This window comes from Acanthaster planci, linkage group LG12 (assembly GCF_054643075.1).
Source record: "Acanthaster planci isolate LZ-2023a linkage group LG12, COTS_SCS, whole genome shotgun sequence".
NCBI lineage: Eukaryota > Metazoa > Echinodermata > Asteroidea > Valvatida > Acanthasteridae > Acanthaster > Acanthaster planci.
In genome coordinates this window covers 4677512-4701333 of record NC_141788.1, presented here as the reverse complement: position 1 = coordinate 4701333, position 23822 = coordinate 4677512, and the positions used below count along the sequence as shown (strand labels likewise).

Genomic DNA, 23822 nt, shown 5'->3' with positions numbered 1-23822 from the left:
TATCCATAACTTTGCCAGCAGATATTCTCACTCTTAATTCTAATTCTGGGAAGGAGGTGTTCCATTTTGCTGAAAAAAATACACAAAATGGCGCACGTCCAGAAAACGGCGACAGGTAAGTGGAAAATTCCACTATATATCCACGAAAGAGTGTAATGCTCATTTGAAATTTTTGGAATTTAGAATATCCTTTCGTGTACTACATTGTATGACGTTTTGATGGTTTCTTGATTTGTGGTTAGATTCGTCCAAAGATGAGACTGAAACAAGTGAAGGCGGTCAAAACGGTAAGGTTGTTTTTCACAAGGCATGTGTTACTAAATAGGCTGACAGTGACATGCATGACATGGCCGACATTAAATTTGTTTTGAAAACTTGACAGTTAAGCTACAGCTGGAAGACACAGATATTAAATTGATAAAGCATTACATCACAGTACATTCGATGCATTTAGGATTTTATGACGTAGCAGTACTCACTTCTGCTGATCATGCTAGGCCTACTGTATTTCATCAGTCATGGTCATCATGGTTATGTCCACATCCGTGTGCAACATGGACATCATGGACGTTGTGTCATTCAGTGATGGTGAATGCGGTCTAGTGCAGTCATGATATTGAATGGGAGTGTGGTCGGTTGATGCTATTTTTATGGTTTTGTCAAAATTTGTGAGCGCAGTGTGTGAAAATGCACAAATTGCAACTTGAGCAATATTGTTTGAGCAGTTTTTCTTGGGTCACACATACAGGTGTGACAGCATTGAGCACAAATTTGAAATTTATAAAAAACACAGGATTATTCATTTAACCCTAACCCCTAGGCCCTTTTTGCTGGGGACAGTTCTCAATCCTCTGGACAGAATCCTCCAAAGTTTTTTGAAAATATTTCTTGGAAGTGTGCCTGCTGCCTCAATCCTTCAAAATCCTCCTTCAATTCCTGTGATTATGTTGAGGCAGTGCCAATGGCATTCTTGAGCAGTGCGTTTGATTCAAAATTAGAACTATCAGGCTGAATTTATGCATGACCAATCAAAACCAACACAAGGTCAAACCCACTACCTTCTAGACCTGTAAACAGGGCTCGATGAATTCTCCTCCGTCGTATACTGGGCCCTGTCCTGATTCATATATAGGGATTTCTTTTGAAAAAGTTATCCGGGATATCGGGGGGCATAACTAAACATCTGCTTGATTTTATGAGCTGAAATCGCACCAGTACATGTATGGTCTCTACTTACGGGGTAAACCATCCGCTTGGTTGTTAATTGTAAAAAACTCGCCTTTTCCTCATTTGAGGAAAAAAAGTTTGCCTTTTTTGCTGTTTTCCCACTCCAGACGAAGTTTTTCCCACTTGCACGAAAGCGACGGCTGTTTCGTCACTTTTGTGTCACATTACAGAGAGCGAGCCGCGCTACCAATAATTAGACGTAAACAGTATGTGACTGGACAGGGAACCGGCCAAGGGCATTGCGTATTAGCTGTGACACAGAACAGCCGCAATTTTCTACGAGTACTTAAATCAACAGGTACTCTCGCACATCTGAACGAGATCCGTAGGTGCTGAAGTCTGGGGGCAAGCTAGACAGGCTCTCGTACTGTGTACCATTACTTAACCGTACAAAAGAGTCTGAGTAATGTACAAGTCAGGTGAAAATTCTTACAGAGTGGGAAATGACAGAAAAGGCAACATGTTTTCTTCCAAACGAGGAAAAGACAAGTTTTCTACAATTAGCAATCAAGTAGATTTTTTACAGCGTAAATAGTGAACATACCGGTGCAATTTCAGCTCATAAAATTAAGCGGATGTCTATGCCCCTGGATGTCCCGGATAAAGTTTTCGAAAGAAATCCCTTTTAATCAGGACAGGGCCCAGGGCAATAAGCCATGTGCTTTTGCCATTCACCCTCAATCCTCCAAAATCCACCAAAACCGCCCAAACGATCTTGGAGGACTGAGGAGGGTTAATTGTTTTATGACTCAAACTTCAAGTGTGTAGTAGTTGGTTTTGAACAAAATCAGAACTAACCTATAAAGGTGACCCTACATTTTGCCAGTCACTGGCCACTTGGATAGGCATGGCTTAGTTTAGGGAATTTTAAACTATGCATGCAATTAACAGCAGGGCCTATATACAGTAGGCTACCTTTCTCTTTCCTGATGGATAAACTAGTTCCTCCATGCACAGGAAAGTTTTTCCGTCAGTATTCACCTAAAAGCTAGAAACTAGCAGGTAAAAATTCACCTGACATGTTGTGGTTGGCGTGTACATGCGTGTGCTCAACAAGGCTATATCATTACAAGAGTGTTGTAAATTACTGCCTAAATGACTATGGTGGACATGACTTTCAAAACTAAACTGATTGTCTGTGGTCAGTTAGGTGACTGCTGTTTTTAAATGCTGCTGTGTTTTTGTAAGTTGTAGGACTGGGCCCTCAGGCTACACTGTGTTGATATAGTTGAGTTTGTTACGTCCCAACTATAGCGTATGTCCCAACTATAGTGTATGTCCCAACTGTAGTGCTGTAGTTGGACTGGCCCAACTATTGCTGACCAATTTTTATAGACATTTTCTAAACCTTTAATATCCAAGTTTATGTATCTTACGCAGTTTTGGTGTTGAGACCAAAACTGTTACGAAGACAAGTTAGCCACCACACGACTCGGTCCCGATTGTCCACACCCTAAAAAAGCTGTCCTCTTAACGTTGTGAATGCCTTCCCAGCAGTTGCCTTGGACGTGTGGTACATGCAATGCAAAAGTTTAGGAAAACACATGCATGTGTGCGTGTTCAGGTACAGTACATGCATATCCCCTGGTCAATTTCATACACCATCATTTGTATGAAGATCTTGTCTGCACTGGAATCGTAAATTTAACCAAGATGTATCCATGTAAAACAAGTTTTCCAAACTCTATGTTGTTTTTCTGCAGACCTGTCAAATTTGCAATTGTTAATTGAAAAATTCCCCAGTTGAAAAAAAGTGCAAAGGACAAAGGAAGTTGTTGTAGACTTTTGGAAAACCCATTCTTGTATCGTTCCCTCAGTCAGAAATAGATTAGAAGTTGAAAGAGTGCAACATTTCAGTTACTAGGCGTTAATATTTCAGCAGATTTGAGATGGGATTTTCGCACAGATTATTAGGAAAGCTCAACAAAGATTGTTCTTTTCAAGACGGTTGAAAAGTTTCCAAAGTGGGCTGTTAAAGCTCTATCGGGCGGTGATTGAGGGTGTTTTGACATGGTCAATCATTGTCTGGTGGGGCAATGCTACAGTCAGTGATAGGAAGCATCTCAGCTGAATCGTTTGTATTGTAAGTAAGATCATTGGTTGTCAGCTCCCAGTACTTGAAGATTTGTATCATTCTCAGGTCAAGAAGAGAGCCCAGTGTATTGTAGAGGACAAGTTTCATCGGGCACACAATAATTTCCAGCTCATGCGGTCAAACAAACGATATCGTTCAATAAAGTCCAGTTCTAATAGCACAATGTTAAGTTTTAATACCACAGTGGTTCGCATCCTTAACGATAGCTTTTAAGAATGTACAGAAGCTCAGATGCTTCTTTTTTTTTTTTTTTGTGCACAAATTATACTGCTTACCAGTTATGTCACACCTAGACCCTTTCTCATCATCTGCTTTTGGACTTTAATTTGTGTTGTACTTTTTTTGGTATTTGTGAACATTTCAACGTACATATTTTGTGTTTTTTTTAATTGTGACATTTTGATGGTTTTGAAAACAATTTTAGACACGCAAAAATGAAAAACATTTCACAAGGACAAAGTAGGTGACAATAAAATAGCACAGTAATAATAATAATAAAATTCTAAAGAGTGACAGGAACCAAATGTCAGTCAGAAATCCAAAAGGATTCCTATGTTTCACTGAGTCAGGTCAAAGTCATGAGTAATCTTACGTTCAGCTTGAGAAGCATGTAACGCTTACTGTGCTCATGGGAAGCGGAGGGAAGCAGGGGAGAAGAGGGCGTGGGGGTTGATGTACATGTAAGGGTCGATAAACTACATGTACATGTGTGTGTATATTTCTGTGCTACATGTACACGTACTTCCTATTTTTGAGCTGTTTGCCAAGGAACAGGAAATTGATTGATTCCATAAAGACACTGTGGATGAACTATTAATATCCAGAAACTGGTCGCTGGCTAGCCATATACGTGTAATTACTGTAGTATCTGATAGGAGGCTATAATTTAGTGTACTTTAAAATTTATAGTGAAATCACAAGCTTATTTGCACTTGACCAAATTAGCTCTCCGTGATCTGACTGGTTACATCAGATTGCTTATAAAATACACATACATATATCAAGGAGGGGCAAACAAAAGTTAGAAGTTAATCTCAGTGGTACATACTTGTGTGTGTATTTCAGGCCATTTTGTGCAAGTCGGGTGGAACAGGGACACAAATAGTTACTGTTTTGGACCTCAAATTTGGAAAAAGATACATGTGCATTGTACATGCACTGTTCATGTACGTGTACATGTACATGTATATGTTACCGTGGGTGTTTATACACGTGGACAAGCATGTCTGTAAATTTACTGTTTTCAGTGGGAAGATCCGGACTCTGAAAGGCATGAGTCAGATAGCCGCTGAAACCTGTTAGCACCTTAAGACCACCAAGACTAAAAATACCTGCCAGGTTGACAGGTATGGGGGAGGGTTTCTCCAGGGCTGTATTTGTATCAACTACATGTAGCTTCTGCCAATTGACAGTTGCTACATTCAGTGTCAAATGGATGTAGCCGTTAGCCAGTGGTTACCATCGGCGGGTTTGTTGTCTGTAGCCATAGCCTTAACTGTGGAAGTCTATCTGCAAGACACAAGACAACAGGATGATAGAAATTTTAACAGATTAAAAAATATCTCTGTCTACACATACATGTAGAGGAATTTTTCTGTACTACATGTACATAGACCTTGCTGAAAATTTAAACTACAAAACAAAGTATACTGCAATTTCTTGATCTTTTTTACCAGGCATTGATAGCAGGAATGGAGCAGGAAACAGTGGTGGAGTCATAGGTCCGTCATCGTTTGTCTTTGGTGAAAATATGGAGAGCCGTGTCCTGAAGGTGAGATCTTGAGTTTGTACAGTCGTGACAGTGTGTGCTACTTGAGACAATTCTGGTTGAAGACACTGGAAGAATGAAACTAATAATCATGCTATTACTACCAAAAGATTCCAATGCCATTTCCAATCAGCTGAAAATACTTGCGTAGATTCATAAATCAAGGAGGAAAATGTTTGTTACCCCCAAATATTCTTTGGTGTTTACTTTTTTTAATCAAACTTGGTGACATAGAAATGGATTAGCTATGCATACAGACTTAAGGTGTGTAGCAACGTACATGCACAGAGTTTGATATTTTTCCAAGGTAACTTGTAGTGGGCAGACTGCCAATACGTTCAGTGACTTGTGCGTGTTGTAACCAAAAAGATTTACTGTTGCTTGCAGAGACCTGCTGAGGAACAGCTGGATAGAAAGACATCTGAGAAAGCAGGTAAAAAGAAATTTATTTTTTTCAACACTTTCACTTTTTAAGTTCATCAGTTCATGAAATAGTCACACGTCGTTTTTTCTGCCGGATACTATAATCTGTAACGTCATCTATTGAATCATGTTGCATTTATGGATGGCACATGACGGCTGTTAAGTGACACTAACAGTTGCTAAAATCCTGATAAACGGCTGGTCACAATTTGTCACTTTTGCCTGGGCCTTGTCTTCATTCCACACAGACGATGAGACTGACAAGAAGAAAGAAGAACCAGGGGAATTCCCCAAGGCATCCCCGATGGTCATGGCACAGAGACCCATCTTGTTTGCAGGTGAGACACGTGACTAACGTAAGCTGCTTTTTTCTGAGGGGTTTCTGTTTTTATACCCTGTCACAGCTTAATACGTTGAATTTATTCTCAGATGTTTTGTGTTTAGAAGTAAGATGATCGTCATATAAATGTGCGTTAAATACCTGTCAGACAAGCCATGTTGTCTAATTGTACAGTTTAATTTGTACCAATCACTGGGTTTGTGTGGTTTTTCCGTGCAGGGTCTGCAAAAGATACAAAAGCTGAGAAAGGTAAAGATTTTCGAATATATTTTTGTAATGGAGACAAATTATGTATCTTTATTACTCAAAGACACAGGTGGCTCATCAATTAGTATTGCATTGCAAGGGGGTTGGATCCTCGTGTTTGGAGTTCAAGGTTGTGCCAGAGATGCCTTTGGCCATTCATTGTTGTGTATCAGCAGTAAAAGCAGAAGCCACAGCCATTCAATCCCAGATTTTGACACTTCCTAGGTAGCACCTGTTGCACTTACTGATTTGTCCCATCTGGCTTCACATCTATTGGTATATCTAAGGGATTAGACTTTCTAGGGCAAAGGAGGCAAACATTGTACTGCATCGTAATCGGCTGGAGTCAGCAAGACAAGCCATTGTAATTGTCAAATACTGCCTTCAAATTTGCAGTGGGCTTTCTAAATTTTGTAGAGCAGGGGAAACTATCAGTGGTTTGCAGCTCTGCAGTTAATCATCAGGCTCCTGCCAGTCACTCCCAATTGCTTCTTCCTGTCAACGTTTCCTCAGCATCACTGCACTTTTATTGCATTCTTTAACCCACAGAAGAAGTGAAGTCTAGTTTCAAGTTGAACCCACCCACCCTTGTCCATGGAAAGGCCAAGCCAGCACCCAAAACAGCAAGTAAGTTTGCCACCCCACCGATAACCAGTTTTGACGGCATAGATGCCATGCAGGCAACAGTTTGTGAGGCAGTTTATTGGAAGCATTAGATGAGGTTTTGCAGGGTGACCTTTGCTCTGCAAGACATCAAGTAGTGTGCATTGTCAAATGCATGCTTGCCCCTGTACCGTGGGTTGTGCTTTCATCTAGAAATGGTGGACAAGGCGGCATTTCTGGACATAAATTGTTTTGTTTAATTTGTTCTTCGTATTCCTTTATCACCAGGTGCTGATGGGGACACCGCCAGCCCTGCCAAGCCATTACTGCGCCCCTCTCCACTCTGCCACACGTCGCCGCACTGGGCCACCCTTGCTGCAGGTAAAAAAAAAGCAGAAGTGGATTTTACCTAACCTCATCTTGGGTGCACCTATATTCAAATCAGTCCACCTTTGCCCTTTATCACTTGAAAACTACCTTGTTCTATGAAGCTTTTACCCTACTGAATACGTAGATACATGATCAGGCAACACGACTGAGCTGATGTTTCATGAACACTGCGTCTTCAGAATCATCTATTGCAGTGTAGAGCTGTCCATGCTACTGTCTGATGGACAGAGGACAAAGAAAAAAATATGCACTTTATTTTCAAGCAGTTCGTAAACGGCATTCTAACATCAACGAAAGCCGGCACCATCAGGTGTCTGTGGGGATCAAAAAACCACACATCACACGCGTTGTGCAGAGTCGTTGCCAAGCATTTCACTGAACTGTTTTTGAATTCTTATTTGCCGCATTGGTGGTTGTACATGTTGAAGCTGAAGCTTACAGGTTTTCTGGGGGGGGGGAAATGACAGTGAATCACTGGGTTTTTTTCTGAATGGATGTGGTTGGGTTTGTGGGAAAAGACTATCTGCCTATGCGTGAAATTTGTGAAAGGCTTGAAAAGTGAGGGAAGTCCTTGGAAAGTTCACGTTGTGTTATGAACTGATGATGTGTTAAAAGTTAAGAACTGAACATTATTCGTCAGATGCAGCACTGAAATATTAAGTCTTTGAGGACGTAACAATGTTATAGCCATAATATGCGATTATTATAGCCATAATATGCAATTATTATAGCCATAATATAAGTGCCTCAGCTTCTGAGTTGGCCCTTAAGAATAGCCACGTTTTTTTTGGGGGGGTGAGCAGTCTATTCTGTAAATTTGAAATCATACGAGTTGTTTGGCTTGCGCTTACGCATTTGCCAGTCAACATTTATGTTTTTTTCCCAGCATTTTGGAGGATACAGCAGAGGTGTAGCAGCAAAGTGCTAGTGCTAGTAAACCGTTGAATGGAGCGCTCCTATTGTACTGGTAAATGTGCAAAAAAGAAAACAAATCAGCAAAATTTGTGGGATCCAAAGCCAAAATGGTTGGCTGGGAGTGAATCAATTTTGTTCTCTTCTGCCGGGGACAAAGAACCTCATCCTTTCTCCCCCATCTTTTCCTTTCAGTTGCCACTGGAGGAGCATTCAAATTAAAAGCTTCCTCACACCATACCTCCTCTTCCTTTTCTCAATGGAATGGGAAAGGTAAGGGAACACCATGCCCTGCCTGGAAAAAGACCATCCCTCAAAAAAAAAAGAAGAAAAAAAGGGAGATCATAGCATGTGCATCCCCATATCATGGTGTTCTTATTTGGCATGCTTTTATTTTCCTTTGTTAATTTTTGTCATCAGTTCCCAGACTAAGAGCCACATATTCAAGATATTTCCAGTGACCGAAAAAAATGGGGGGGATATACTATCACAGAATCTTTCATGTAACAGTACCTAGTAGATCGGCAATAAATGAATTGTGATATGTATATTGGAAATGTGAACAGAAAACTCCTAAAAAAATTGGTAGTCATTTCTCAAGGAAACAAAAAAAAATCACAAAGTTTTTTTGGGTCTTGCACACAGTGTTATTAAAGTAAAATTGGAAATGGTACTAGGGATGCTCACCTGTGTGCTAGTGGGTAATCACTTGAAAGAATCATCTAATAAAATCAGGTTTACACCCTGTGAACGCTTTCGTTTTCCCTTTCATAACAGATGTCACTGTTTTTCTTGGTCCACCCCATTTCCGCTTGCACGCTTTGTCATTTTTTTGCTGAAGCCAAATCACACCTGTATGCAGAGTGCATACCTAGAAAAGCAGAGGATGAGACAGCCAGTGAATTCTGCAGGTCCTGGAGGCGGTGTCGTGGCTTTCTCAAGAGAGCGCCATGGAAGGACATTTTTCACATGAGGGCGCTGTTTCATGAGCAGAGCGTGTAATGTGGATTAGTGGGGAGTGAATGCAAGTGTGGCAAGACCACATGTCAACTGAATTTGCAGTGCCACTGCACGACAACACACTTTACTGTGCATATACAGTGGCTCATTGAAGCTCTCAGATGGCAGACACATGCAGCATTTTTGATGTGTGTGGAACAGAAATGCCTCGACGCATCTCTGTGTCAAAAATGAGCACTACTCCAAAAGGATACTTTCTGTTCACTTGTACATGTATGTGTATACATGTAGGTCTCTCTCAAAGGACATCACTTCCTGCAGATCACCATGTGCATCGGCATTTTTTACTGCAATTGTCATGACTGTGCTGTACACATTTGGACCAACACGCGTGCGAGTTTTGCACATTGCGCACACGCGCATTTGTTGGCGTTGTATACGCATTTGTAATTTTCCTGCAAAGATGGTGTCCAATGAGAGATATTTGTACATGAGCTGGGTCCGGTTACGTACGTGTAACTAAAACTAAAACCACAAGCAATTTTATGTTTTAACCTGAGTGATACATTGTGTGTTGCAAGCAAAACCTCATCTGTCTTGCCACTCCACTTACTTAGCAGTAGCTCTATAAACAGATGAAAACTGTAATGTCAGCAAAGGAAAAACCACCCAGTGTTGAAATACCCTCAGATTTCTTATCAATCCTTTGGACAAAGTTAAAAAGTGTAGAGCAGATCAATAGGAACTGTGCAGAATTAATAGCAGTCATTTACATGTACCTGCCCCTCTGAAAAGTGCACCCATTTGGCTGTGCAGCTGATGCATGGATGTGTCCTGTGTATACCTTGTCTTCTTGCCATGCTTAAAAGAAATTCTTTTTTTGTGCTTCAATTTTTGGAATGCAATCTTGAAGCAAGTCAGTTGGACTGTGCTCTTTTAAAGTGGTTTTCATTGTTTTATTTTATACATTTCAAATTTTCTAGGTTTTTTTTTTTATATATTCACAATCACAAGCCAGTGTTATGTAGCAGTGCATGGAAGTTACAGTCTACTGATCTGTTGCAATTTTCTTTGGCACTGGCTTCGAAGATGATTACCATGAAATAAAGCGTGTTGTTTAGCCATCATGTTCTTTTAGTGTTTGAAATTCTGACGTGATTAAACATTGGGTTTTTCAGTGACTGGTTTATTGGGGGTGTTGAAATGCACTTGGTATAATACTGCATCGCCTCTTTCTCTTCAGCATTATAACAAAAATCTTGGTTTTTTCCTGCTAACATTGTGATGTTGCCATCTCAAACCACCATTTATTTTAAGGCAGCTTTCATAAGAGTCACTTTGCATTGTTAAGTTTTCCTTCATGTTTTTCTTTGAAATGTTAATATTTCATATTAATTTGGCTATTGTACATTTACTCAAGCCTGGTTTCAGGGACGTTCTTTGAAATCTGTTATTTAGAATCTTCTACAACACACCAGTTTGATCAAGAAAGTGACACCAGATTTTGCCTCAAGCGTTAAATACATTATAAAAAGAGAACATTATGTTGTCCCTGACATAGAAAAGGTGACCGTCTGGATGAGAAGCCTTTTCTCAAATGTCACCTTAAACTGTCAGACTCAGGATTCTTGTACCTTCATTTGTTCTAAAATTTGGATCCCGAATGGTAGCCTCTGAGTTGGCATAAGTTTCAAAATGGTGCTACAGCAGAAAAACATTGCAGATGGTATAGATCTTAACTTTTAAACTAAGAACAAGGCCATGTATTCATTAAGGATGGAGTTTGTAATCTGATGATTTTTCAATCTTGTTCACAGATGGGAAACAGAGGAACCCAGAGGATGGTTCGGTTGAAGTTTCCTCCTCCTCCGCCTCCACAGACACCACAGAAACTCCCACAAAGGGGGATGGCGGCACAGAGTCCAGCACCGCCAACGGCAAACCCAAGATGAACTTCTTCATCAAGCTCTCCGCCAGCGAGACTGACAGGGACAGGGGCTTCGGGGTGTTTGGCAGCTTCTCCAATGCCAACGTCGGCTTTGCCAAGAAGCCTGACCACAATGGCACCACAAACGAGAACTACTTCCTGCAGTTTGCTAAAGTGGACAGCAGGTGGGTCGGTAGGGAATGAAACAGGCTGACTGTGCCCTTGGGTACACGTCTCTTGCTCAAGGAGCATAACCGGACATGTTTGTAATAGGTCCCAAGCACATGCCTATGACCACGTCAGTTCCGGGTATCCAAGAGTGCGGCATACCCCAAGCATTAGGCTGTTGTCAGAATTTCTCTGCTACCACTGGAAATATTACAGTCTGCCTGCTTATGAAAGCTACCACCCACCTAGTGACTTGATCGGAATATATCCGGTTCATATTGGGATATTTACTTATGGTAAATAATAAACAATTATTATTTTATTTTTGCGAAAGGCGTGCAATTTAGTTTTTAAACTTCCGTGTGTCATTTTTTTAATAAAAAAAACACCGAAGAATATATACATATAAAAATTGTCTTGTATCCAGACTTCTGAAATGTGGTATAAATGTTCCTTGGCTTTATTGTCAGCAACAGTAAAGAAGAAGGTGTTGAGAGCCCGAAGGGACTAAGCAACTCTGGCAACTCATTCGTCTTCGGTCAGAACATGGATGAAAGAGTGGTAGTGAGTATTTCACTGATTCTCTTGAACCTACTCCTCCGAAAATACTGTAATACAGCTCGACCTTGGACAAACTGTCTCAGACTGTCTCTAGAGTGGGGACTTCTGACAGACTGTGAACTATAAGTGGTGATAGTTAGCCCACTTTTGAAAGCCAGTGAAGGATGCATCATTTTCCACCTATGTGGGTTTTGAGTGCAGTTTTCAATTGAATGTGCACAAAGTAGGAGTCTTCTCTTTAGAGAAATGCTCCTGAGCATGGTAGAGTTGTTACAGCATCTTGCATCTGTAGAATAATTGCACAGTCTTTCTTTTGTAAGGCATGTATGTTTGAATAAAGGCCATACCACCAATACCATTTAGCTTTTGTCAAATTCTGTCTGTGTACTTTGAAACTAGCCTACTGAAAAAAAAAATGCTCAATATTTGCTCCCAATTTTGACAGTAACATAGGTGTCAGAAGCAGAATGCCGTTCAAGTCCAAAAGATCTTCTTGTAAAATGACATACCATAAGATTGCGATCCGTTGAATTTACCAACTAGCTCTTTTTGTCTTTCTCCCTAGTAGAATGCTACCTATGAAGAGGGTTGATACAGAATATTATCCCCATGTTTTAACTTTGCTCATTTGTGTCTCTTTATACAGAGCCCACAGCAGACGGAAAAGGAATCACAGGGAGGCACTTCAGCTCAGTTTGGTAGCCAGACTAGCCTATCATTTTCTGCTCAGGTATGGGTCATGCATTTTTGTTTTCTGCCCAAACAAATTCTTCATAGTCACCAGAAGGTTTTCGGAGGATAAGGACACCGGAGCCCTACCACTGCATTACGGTCCCAAATGGGGGCACTTGGTCTCCTCTTCCCCCGTTTTCAGATTTTTTTTTACCAGAGATCATTTTCCTTTTACAGTGTTTATCCTTTGCTATCTTAAGTTTAAGACTTAAGTTTAAAGATAGGAGAAATTGTCACAGATATATGCTGCACTGGTCTTAAGCCAGTTTACCAGCTATTCAAATGAGCTGTGACAAAAGCATTCATTTGTCACTGTTAACCCTGTTACCTAAGACTGGTCTTGTGAATGGACTTCTGAAAAGACTTGTGATGGGCTGAAGTACAATACTGTTTGTGATATTGTCTTAAAGTTTCACAACTGTCCCTGTGTTCTTTTTATGTTATGATAAGCTTTCAGATCGCTTGTATGATCGTATTGACATGTTGCAATGATATATTTTACAGGCTTCTCCACCTGACGACACTTCCCCGCTGAAATCACAAGGTATGTTGAACATCATCGAGATTATCAATGTATGTGAGATTGTATCAGCAGTACAAACAAAGGGAAAAAGCACAAATATTAATTTAAGATGGAGGGAGTTCTTCAGAAATTGTTCTTATAAGTGACCTTCTATTTATTGTCATTGCGCACACGGTAATCAACCCAGCCTCAGCATGCACTCTTCCAGGTCTTTAAAGTGGAGACATGCAAGCATAGAAAACTGTCTAGCTAATGGTCACAAGTACTTTTATTCCCTGGCTCGGTTCAAACCGGCTTTTGGAAAACGCTTGATGAGGATCCATTTGCTTTGCTTGCGTGCATCTTTGCCAGAGACAACTGGCAAGTCGCTCCTAGAGAGTGCTAGCGCCTACGAAAAAGCCAAGAAGAGCTCGGAGGTGACGTTTGAGGAGGTGACCAGCAGGACGGGGGAGGAAGATGAAGAGAATGTCTTCCAGGTCAGTGCTTGGTCAGAGGTTAGGCAGGGTTATTGATTGTTGAAAGCACTATAATCTCAACAAGGTTGAGAAAACTTGGATTTTTTTGTTCTGTTTGGGAGGCTCTGTTTTGGATTATGGGTCATTCAAAGTCCGTGGGAACCAGCAATATTCCTAGCATTTTAGGCTGATCCAAAATACAGAATAGTAGATTTTTGTAAGGACTTTTATGTCTTTGAAAGAACTCATTAGAGAATTAAGTGGTCCGGCTTGTCTCAAATTGCAGCATGCCCCGTGTCACTGATGCATGCAGTATTAAAGACATCACTGGGAAGGTACACCAGGTTTTTGCTTTGTGATATCATGTTGAATGTCTTTCTCTCTCCTGTAGGCCCAGTGTAAACTCTTTGTCTTTGATGCTGAGAAGCACAGCTGGCAGGAACGCGGCCGGGGCTTACTACGACTCAATGACCAGGTGCCGGCATCATCGGAGCAGTCCTCACTCCAGTCCAGACTAGGTAGGTTTGAGAACTCAACTAAATATATATTAACTTGATACCAGAATTGGAAGCCATTTACCGCAGTAGCGCCATGTCAGCAAGCGGGTTGTATACACGAGGTGCCTCTTCAGTCAGTAGGGTGTTGTGAATTACCTAAAATAATATGCGCCACAGGTTAAAGTACGTGCATGTCGATGCGATACCACTCTGGTAAAGGCGTCTTTGTGTATTAGTTCATAATACGGGCGATTCACAATAGTGCGCCACCAAGAGTTTGCAATGCTCTGACCGATCATAACGCGCAAAATTTGTTGACCATTTCCAAACGTGCATTGGGTCGACAGATTTCGCGCATTGTGATTGGCCAACGCGTTGCAAACTCTTGGTGGCGCACTATTGTGAAGTGGCGTATTCCAAGGTAAATTAATCAGTGTCAGTGACGCATGTTGGACAAGTTGCAGATCTGCACAAGCTGATCTTGAATGTCGCCTGTTAAATTTTGCTTTCCATTTGAATAAAGTGTGAAGCAGTCATTATTGCATCATATGCTCCCTCTTTTTATTGCTTATTGCATAAGTGCTGAGCATGAAGCCAGAGGTCTGGCATACTTTCACTTCAAAGTTTGAAAAACTTCATTGCACTATTTTTGTTCATTTGAGCAAGGTTTGTAACGGAGGAAGTTTTCCCAACTGACGACCTATTGTCCTCTCATACCGTTCTTTAAGGACAACTTGCCAAGACCTAGATGCATTGTCTTATGTAGTTTCTGAAGCTTACACCATAGACACATGCTGGACGTTAACATTGGTTTTCTACATGACACCTCATATGAAAGTGTGAGCATGGAAGTGTGTAGTTCATCTTGTGTTTGCAGAAAATACTGGCTCATCTTGTTTGGAGAAGAGGGGACTTTCAGTGAAGTTTGAATATTAAACATTGTCGTCTTTGATTCTTAGTGATGCGCACACAAGGGAGTCTTCGCGTCGTCCTGAACACCAAGATCTGGAGTGGGATGACAATAGAAAAGGCCTCACCAAAGAATATACGCCTGTCGGCGAGGGATGGCGAGAGTGACAGCATTAGAGTTTTCCTTGTCTCTGTAAGTTATTCAGCTTCACTGTGACCTTACTACTTCCCTTTGTAAGACTTCCTCTCAGAAAAAGTAATCTCCAAACTTAAACAAGGGTTTGGAAGCAAGTTCTTGTTGTTGGCAGTCCTGCACAGCACACCAAAGCCACTGTTATGCTACTTTTGACAGGTTGTTAAAGTGAAGCAAATTCAGACTTCTTCTCAAACTCCCTCTTAAAACATGCTCTTGCCACACATTGCTGACAGGCCTCCCCAAAAGATGCGGAGCAGATCTACAGGGCCATCGAATACAGGGTGCAGGAACTGAAGTACAACGAGCAGCAGCAAGCTGAGAGAGCCAAAGAGGAGGGCGGAGCAAAAGCTGAAGAGGAGGAGGAGACGGCAGGCAAAGATGAAGATGATGACAGCGGTGATGGCAAACAGATTACTCAAGTGTCGACACTCCCTGTTGTATCAGTCGATAGTGACGATTCTGTCTCGCAGTCAAACTCGGCCCTCACAGACAGAAGTGAGTTCTGATGACAGACATGATTTGTTTTTTTTTATTTTTATTCCCCTTACAATATGTTTTGCATAGGATGTCCCAGAAAAGGAGTAGATTGCTGCAGAAAGTATCTGGAGGATGACGTCTTCCTTTGATCCATGCTGTAAATCTAATGAGCTCTGCACTTAGTTCTTCCAGTTTAACCTTTTTTTTGTGAAAGGTTGGTGTCATCCCTGGCTTAGAATGACTGTACAAATCTGGATTTCTTTGCTGTGTTTGCCATATGTGCTCTTTATCTTGGAACTGAAAAAACTGTTTGCGGAGGAAGCAGGCTATATAGATGTATTTAGGTTATTCTAGGCTTTGGTTTGAGCCTGCATTCTTACATGGGCTGCAACAAAAACCCCATCATTTAACTCTGAAAGTTATGATTTTTCCTCGTTTCTTCACAAAGGTTCACCAGAACCGTCAGATCCTCGAATTGAAGGGAATCCTGAGACGCCTCCAGCAAGCAATTAAAGAGAAAGGAAGAGTTGGGCTAAATAGTGGAAAGCTGTGGCTTTTGGACAGGCAATTTTTTCTTTTCCATCCGAACTTGACTGTTAGAGTTTTACTGTTGCAAGGATGGAAAGGATGTGGATACTGAAAACTTCAGCACTTTTGTTGGAAGGAAATCATTGGTGGAAGCAGGCGATCACCACTGCGTATGGAAGTGATGTCACGCAGCCATCAATAAAAAGTGTGTACAGTGCAGAAATGGCCAAATGCAGCCCTCTATGGGCTGAATGTTTGGCCCTATCTTTAAGTTGGTGATTTCTCAAGGGAAAAAGAAAAGAAAAAACGGGAGGAAAGATAGTATACACGTCACGTGGATACCAATAGCTGATCTGAGATCACATTGCTGGATCAGCTGATGCTGCATCAGTTGATGCCAGATCACCTAATGTTTAATTACCTGTAGATCAGCTTGTTCTGGATCACCTGATGTTCTGCATCGTTGGGTGCTAGGTCACATGATACTAAATCACTTGATTCTAGATCACCTGATGCAAGATCACCAGATGCTGATGTTGGATCACCTGGTGCCCTGTGACGTCATGCTGGATCACTTTATGCTGGATCACCAGAAGCCAGATTATCTAATCGTAGACAATCCAGTGCCATATTGCTACATTTTGTATCGCCTGATGCCAGATCACCTGACATCAGAACACCTGATGCCATAATAGATCACCTGATGTGAGACTGCTTCATGTTGGATCAGCTGATGCTAGATCATCTTGGTGTAAGATCTCCTGTCAAATCACATGATGCCAGTGCATCACGTTATCTCAATTCCCTGACACCAGATATCATTTTGCCACATCAACCTTGGATTTGTCAAGGTAATCGGTGATTCCGGATGCGTACATTTTAAATTTCTCACAACTGCATGACTTTTTGACCTGGAATCCTATTCTTGTGAAGGAATACCTCTGACAAAAGCCAAACACTTTGAATTGATATCCTGACCACTTTCAGAAGTGATCAGAGTTGAATTCTTCGGCAGAGGACAACTTTTGGCTGTGGCTTGTAGTCACAGGCTGCCATAAAATGATGCATTCCAGTATGGGATTGATTTAAATGGATGTCACCAGTCATCTGGTTTATAGAGGACACAAATCGTGAGATACGCAGTCTTCAGTACAGCGTCCCTGGCTTCTGTGATCCACCGTGGTATTGTCATTCTCATCATTCAGCTTCAAGCTAGAATGCTTGAGACCGTTGGTCTGTTCTAAATTTTTTTCTGTTGGGCGCAATGGATGAAAGGCTGATTTTTCCTGTCGCTTTGCTCCGAGGACTGATGAAATGTGGGAAGCAGTGAGTGTGTAGCTGTCGGGTGATTCCTGACTGCATTAGGCTTTCTAGCGTAGGTCCTTCATTTATTGTTTCTTTCCAAACACTGTGTTCCAGCTTTGTCATTTTTTTTTTTGTGGAAGGTACTCATTTAACTTCAGAGAACATGAGCAATTTTCTTTGGTACAGGTACAATGTTTCATGTCAATTTATTTCAGAGATTTCCCTCAATGCTTGTAGGAAGGAGATTTTTGCCATGGCAATCAACTTTGTTTTTGGCCTTGGACAGCCTTTACTTGTTTGTGTAGATTGTCCAAAACAAAGGGCCCCACAATTATTTCTTTAAAAAACAATTGTCAGAACATAATGATACGAGACAAGAAAAAATACTCAAACCAGGCAAGGTTGTGTCAAGGTTGATCCAGAAACCTATCCATGGGAACGCATGGATGTTGAGAGGGAATTCATGGATAATGTGTAGGACTTGGAGTATGTTTGGTTCATTCCACCTCCTAAGGCGCAAAATATCCCACTGACATTGATGTCTTATGCCCTTTCAAAGGACCTGTTCAAAAGGTGGAATAATTTACTCTGTAAGAATGGAAATTCCATTCCTCCTATCAAGGCATGCCATCTGGAAAACAAATGTTTGGAGGCACAGCGTGTTCACAAGGGATGGGATTTGATGAGGAAGCCTGTTCCGGTGTTTCATAATCATTCCAGCTAATTTGGCACAAAATGTCAGTTGAGTTGGTAGGCTCTTCATCAAACCTAACACAAAGGGGCATGTAGGCTCCAGTTACTGTACATGTGTGTGCATACCAGTACTTGTGATTACACATCCGCAGTGGCCAAGTATCCTGGATGAACTTGTGTCAGCTAAGCAGTTAAGAAAAAATACTGCTGTGGTTTGGAAGTGCCTGTGCATTCTTTAGCTCGAGGCTTTTCTCCAGTTTTAATGTAGACAAGAACAAATATCTTAATTTAAAGATGTCTTTGGCCACAGGAGTGGTACTTTTATTTAGGCAGAGGGCATGTTGTTTTTTATATTTGTGTAATGTGACCATTTGCGCCTTTGCTACAACACGAGTAGATGTACATGTGAGCCATTATCACTAATAGCTTAACGTTACTGGTAAAATGGACTCTCTTTTTTTTTTCAAGGCCAGTTTATGAACATGGCTGGACATAGGGTGCTGTCATTTGTTGAAATCCGTGCATAGGGCAGTGCTGAAAATCATAATGCTGCGAGGAAGAGTGTTTGCTGCAAGAGCCAGTGTTACTTCGATGGAGACTGGAAGCTAGGAGTAAAGTAGGGAGTAGTATGAGATGGGCCATGTTTCCTCCTGCTCGGCCAAAAAAACTAGGAGGCAAATGTTATGGCTAAGATTAAGAAAATTGACAGTTTCTTTAGGGGGAGGGCATTCTGGCAGTGTCAGCATTCTGACATCCATCAAGTGTTTTGCCATTCTGTCACTGTTTGTCAGTATTCTGACATCCATCAAGTGTTTTGCCATTCTGTCACTGTTTGTCAATATTCTGACATCCATCCATCAAGTGTTTTGCCATTCTGTCACTGTTTGTCGGTATTCTGACATCCGTTTTCTTTTCCATTCTGACATCCATGCAGTTTTTTGCCATTCTGTCACTATTTTTCAACATTCTGCCACCCATCAACAGTTTTTGCCATTCTGTCAGTATTTGTCAGCATTCTGACATCTGTCAAAAGCAACTGACCATTGGCAAATGATCCAGTTTCGAGACCACACTGTGCCAGCTGAAACAGGAGGTCGGTTCATGCACTCCTGGACAGCAGACTGTCATTCAGTTCAAAGAAACATGGCTTTCTCATTTAGTATTTTAGGATAGTAAAACCTGCCAAACAGAGGCCATTTACTGTCTTTTTGGAAACTGGTTCTAGTAAACTAGTCTGGCCATGGGCATTACACATCCCATGACGGCATCAACACACTGACTCCAGTATGTTATTGGTTGTTGAAAACACTGGAAACAGAACTATTAAAATATAAAAGCATTAATTTCCTGCCAGCTGCTCGTAGTGTGGAACTTTTTCTGGAGAAGGCAACACCGTGAACTTGGGCCTAGCTCCTTTGGGAGGCCAAGCCTTCCATTCTGAGTTGTGTCTTAGATAGACTTAATAACCTGTGCATACGGCAGAGTTTGCACTTATGTGTGTGTGTACTGTGTAAATATAATGTATAGTTAATCATTCACAGAGAATCTGATTTTTGAACAAATAACAATTTCTTGTCACAACTTTTAAGTTAAAGTGTCTGCCCATCTTGTTGGCTACCGAAATCAGTGTTCAATAGTTAATGCACCCCTTTGAATTTTAGGATACCCAGCTGGTGTAAGACACTGATAAAAAAACCAAGAGTTTTGTATGCTTAGTTTTTTACTTTGTGCCCCTTTCCTTCCCCCCTTAGAATATTGAAACCACGTATATGTGGTCGCATACCTTCATTTTCTTAAGCCATCATGGGAATCAATTTTCTTAACTTATGCACAGAATGGCCCTAGGTATATGTAGGCAGTCAACACGCTAGGGGCACTGCTATCCCATTTCTGGACACTTGCAAGCGATCAAGTAGACATCCTCTGGACAAAGCATTGGACTGGAAAGCTTTGTCTGTATTGAATATGAATTGGCCTTCAAAGCTGTCCTCGCTGGACATGCAGCGTTTTGATTCGAGTAGGGTGCAACCTGGTGCATATAATAAATACGTTGAGCTCGTGAATAGCAAAAGAGCTCATCTAAGGAACCTGCTGGGAAATTGACGTATAGGGATGAGAAATGAATTTTTTATTTTTTTTTTCAAATTAAGTGCAAAGTTCAACTTGCAATGTAGGGTAGCTTGTTGAGGTGTTCCTGTCTTCTTATCCCACCATTTGTTCAAAACAAAGTTAAATGTGATTGCGAAATCCATGCGTCAACCCTGAATTTATGCATTGAGATTGTAATGATGGAAAATCAAGAATTTTATTTCAATATTTACAGGTTTCTGTTACCATACAAATTGTTTACGTCTATAGAATTGTTTGCATTTATGCATAGAAAGATTACCCAACTGTGGGCCAACATCTGGAGGTTACTCAGATGCCTAAGATTTCAAATCAAATTGAAGTGTTATTTATGTGTCCTAGGATATTTTTGACTCTTCTTGTGTATTTGTACTAAAAGTATGTTTTGCCCCAAATGTTCCATCGGCTAATGGCACTTGCACAAAGAAAAGAGAAGTGGGCTGCTCTTTTTTTTCTCCACCTCTCTTCAATTCCTGCACACATTGCCACTTGTAAAGCCACCTTGTGTGTGCTTTGAAGTCCCCAGGTTTTTTGGTAAATTTTCTGGCTCTCTAGTATGTTGTATATTGCTAGTATCTTGCATTGCTAAAATGTGATTCTGGTTCATAACTGACGCTGGCTGCTCTGCACTGCGTAAATTGTTGCCTCACTGTTGACAATGGAGCTGTAAAATTGACCTTGGATGACCTTGCCAGGTCCACATTTCGGTAAATTTCTGCAGGGATGCAAGTCCAGGCGGAACAGACCTTTATCATGATGCTACCCTGTTTGTCTTGTTCTTGTAGACCCATTGGCAATATCAATACAACTTTGCATATTGATAAAAGGGAACAGACTATTTCTCCTTCCAGACTCAGTTTGGTTACGTTACTTTGAATGGCTGCCCAATGATAAGGGTCTATAGCCTGATTTCCCCCCCCCCCTTAAAAAGAGTTGAAGATATCATGGACAGCTTTTCCTGAGTACCTGAAATCTTGGGCAAAAGGTCAGAGCCCACTCACATTGTTACTCGGAAAAGGTGGTCACGTAGAAAGTCGTGTGTTATATGCATATCATAAATATTTATACTTTTAAGCATAAATTAAGTTGTGGGTTGTACATGTCATACATGTACAAAGTGTGGACATCACCTTGTTCTCCTGTGGTTAAGGAAACTTGAGAAAAATGCTCCTTTTTCTCCAACTAGGATAACTCCTTCAAGCTGGATTTTTTATGATGTTTCCCTGGACTGTTCCTCTTCATTTTGCCACAGATAACCTTGACCCCAAAAATGCCTCTGAAATTGTTTTTCAGAGAGGGGAAAACATTTTGTGGACGTGTGCGAGTCCACAGAATGCTGTCGCACCCTACATTATGTGGACGTTTTTTGTGCTGAGGTCCACACTATGTATGCCATGCATGCCTGTACACCCAAGTGTACAGTACATATTTTGGGCATCCTGAGCGATCTTAAGTAATGTTGTATATTATGATATGCATATGACACACGTCATTCTACGTAACCCTTTTTTGACTACCCACTCGCATCCCTGTATCTGGTTGAATATCGAAATTGGACCATTGGCCTCCAGCAAGGCATGGGCCCCCTGTTAAAGGTTTTTTTTTTCCACTGGGGTAGTGTACAATAGGCTAAGGTGTCTACTGGGACTATCATAAAGAAACTGAGTCACAGTGTCAGAGGTAAGATCCTTTGCATTGCTCCTATGTCAAATTCTGCAGTTGTAGTTCTTGAATATACTAATTAAACGAAACAAGGAACAAATTTTGTTTTGACAGTTCCATCCAAACCACCCAACAGTACCACTTGAAAGGGCAGGATTAACATAGTTTTCTAGCAGGCTATTCGTGTATTAAAGAGCACCTCTCAGGAAAACATGTTTTCTCCGTTTTTATCTGTTCAATTAAACATGAAAGCATAGAACATATTGTCATTTGTCTTCAGAGCTCAACTATAACAAGCTTAAAGGGCTTTTTCTATTCATGCCAAGATGCAAATTCTGAATGTAGATTGCATCATTTGGAGAAAACAAAGGGAAGTGTTGCCCTTTTCTGGTAGTGGATAAACCCTTGTGCATGCCAAACAATACATGTTGTTAAGCCCACATATTTATTTGAACAGATAAAATCGGAGAATATGTGTTTTCCTTAACTTTATGGCAGCCCCACCCCCCCCCAAAAAGGTTATTTTACAATTTTGTAATCACGGCAAATTTATTTGTATCAAAGTCAACACAGAAATGGTCAGTTTATAAATAGACTTTTGGGGCATCCATTTTCACAAACCTAATCGTGCAACATGTCAGAACATGTAATTCCATTTGAGTATGGAATTTGTAAGAAACATGCCTTGGACTTCATTTGTTAAAAATGTAAAGATAATATCCTAATGTATTAACTTTCAAATCCAGACAATGCATTATCTGGCCCAGGGTGTGAAAGTTTGGCCCAAATAACGAGATGTTAATCAGCAAAATTTAACAGGGATCTGGGAATACAGTCAAACCTTGCTATTAATGGCACTATTAAAATATAACCATCTGCTTATAAGGAAAGGAAATGTCGGTCCTTTGTTCTTCATTTTTTTAATTCCTGAAAGTATAAGGCTTCTGTTATAACAAGGTAATAAGCAGAGTCTGAGGGACCCCTTATTGATGAGGTGTGACTGTATTAAAGTTGCCAAAGTTACCCTCTCCTACCTTAACCACCGTTACTGAAACAGCCTGGGTTTTTTTTATATTTATTGCTCTTTTTACAAAAATAGTTGGGTTTATTTACATGTTTGTCACTGTTATGTCCCAAAACAAATGACTGTAAGGTAGCTGGAATGACTATACTTCAAACAATGTACAAGCAATGCTAAAGTGTTGTCAGCTACAGCGTTTGATGTCCAAAAATAAAAGTGCTCCTAGATTTTTGTTACTCTGTATCGAAATGAATTTGTGCCAATAAACGGTATCATTAACAAGATCACACTGGTGGTTTACTTGATGGTTCTTCTTCCTTTCTGTTGCTTGGTTTTAAGGTGTCTACTTAGAGAGCACGTCAGGTTAAATAGACAGGTGATACTACTTGTCAATGTGGCTTATGATCCCACCAAAAGATCTACAGTGCCAGTTCTGAGATGGCAGCAGTGTTTGGATTGATACACTGATGCACAGGGGCATCGCGAGCTTGTCCTGACACGCCTGCAGTCAAAATCTTATGATTACTGATTCAGATTTGGGATTGCAATGACTGCCCGCACTGTAGTGGTTTCCGCTTGTGCACAAGTAAAGATACTATTGCAAGTTTGCTTTGCACTTGTCATATGCTGATATTGGCCACTGCTGTACTTTGTCAAATGATGCTGCAGCTTTTTTTGCCATGCACTTGATGTATGACACGTGGCCATTTGACGAGCATTTGTCATATGACACTTCCCATTTGATCTGCCTTTTTGTCATACATTCGTCATATGACGCTACTGCATGTTTGCCATGCACATGTCATATGACACTTTTGCTCAGTATCTCTATGGCCATCTCCTCATTGCCACTTTGCCTGTAGATCAGTGACAAATTGAAGGCTAGCTCACAGCGGAGGTCAAATCTTGGGTCATCACTAGATTGTGGTAGATCCAGGCCTTTATGGTAGTAGTGGAGAGCCATATGAAGCAAACCTGCAGTTGTGGAAAACATGGGAAAGTTTCAATACTTTGTTGCAAAAACTGGTTCATGATCTAAAATTCCCATATAAGCTTTTCCACCACAATTTAAAGATA

At 40.9% G+C, this 23822-nt stretch overlaps 2 protein-coding genes across 8 annotated transcripts in view; one reads left to right on the top strand and one right to left on the bottom strand.

Moving 5' to 3' along the window:
* The first annotated feature begins 6 nt into the window (after positions 1-6).
* Positions 7-23034, top strand: LOC147797080 (ran-binding protein 3-like). Of its 4 annotated transcripts, none has more exons than XM_087143987.1 (18): positions 7-115; positions 243-287; positions 4999-5093; positions 5478-5523; positions 5762-5851; positions 6073-6102; positions 6652-6726; positions 6991-7083; positions 8200-8277; positions 10782-11076; positions 11530-11623; positions 12267-12350; positions 12857-12896; positions 13227-13351; positions 13722-13848; positions 14787-14929; positions 15166-15427; positions 15858-23034. In XM_087143987.1, the coding sequence occupies exons 1-18, from the start codon at positions 88-90 to the stop codon at positions 15920-15922; spliced, it is 1815 nt and encodes a 604-aa protein (XP_087000113.1). In that variant the 5' UTR covers positions 7-87; the 3' UTR covers positions 15923-23034. The 4 variants fall into 4 exon arrangements, with proteins under 4 accessions (XP_087000113.1, XP_087000114.1, XP_087000112.1 ...); XM_087143988.1 differs by having other exon boundaries at positions 6649-6726; positions 11536-11623; XM_087143986.1 differs by having other exon boundaries at positions 6649-6726.
* LOC147797079 (general transcription factor 3C polypeptide 3-like) overlaps positions 22622-23822 on the bottom strand; it is a 13290-nt gene continuing 12089 nt past the window's right edge. For all 4 annotated transcript variants that reach the window (XM_087143971.1, XM_087143972.1, XM_087143973.1 and 1 more), the window contains one exon: positions 22622-23720. In XM_087143971.1, the coding sequence (XP_087000097.1) occupies positions 23548-23720 (173 nt within the window). In that variant the 3' untranslated portion in view covers positions 22622-23547. The remainder of the gene's footprint in view (positions 23721-23822) is intronic.

What these genes read in the sequence shown, in the direction of transcription:
- LOC147797080 (XM_087143986.1), top strand. Translation starts at nt 88, where the DNA reads ATGGCGCACGTCCAGAAAACGGCGACAG. An exon ending in AGATACAAAAGCTGAGAAAG is followed by an intron (nt 6,103 to 6,648) that starts GTAAAGATTTTC and finishes TTTAACCCACAG; the next exon opens with AAGAAGTGAAGTCTAGTTTC. An exon ending in TTAGAGTTTTCCTTGTCTCT is followed by an intron (nt 14,930 to 15,165) that starts GTAAGTTATTCA and finishes CATTGCTGACAG; the next exon opens with GCCTCCCCAAAAGATGCGGA.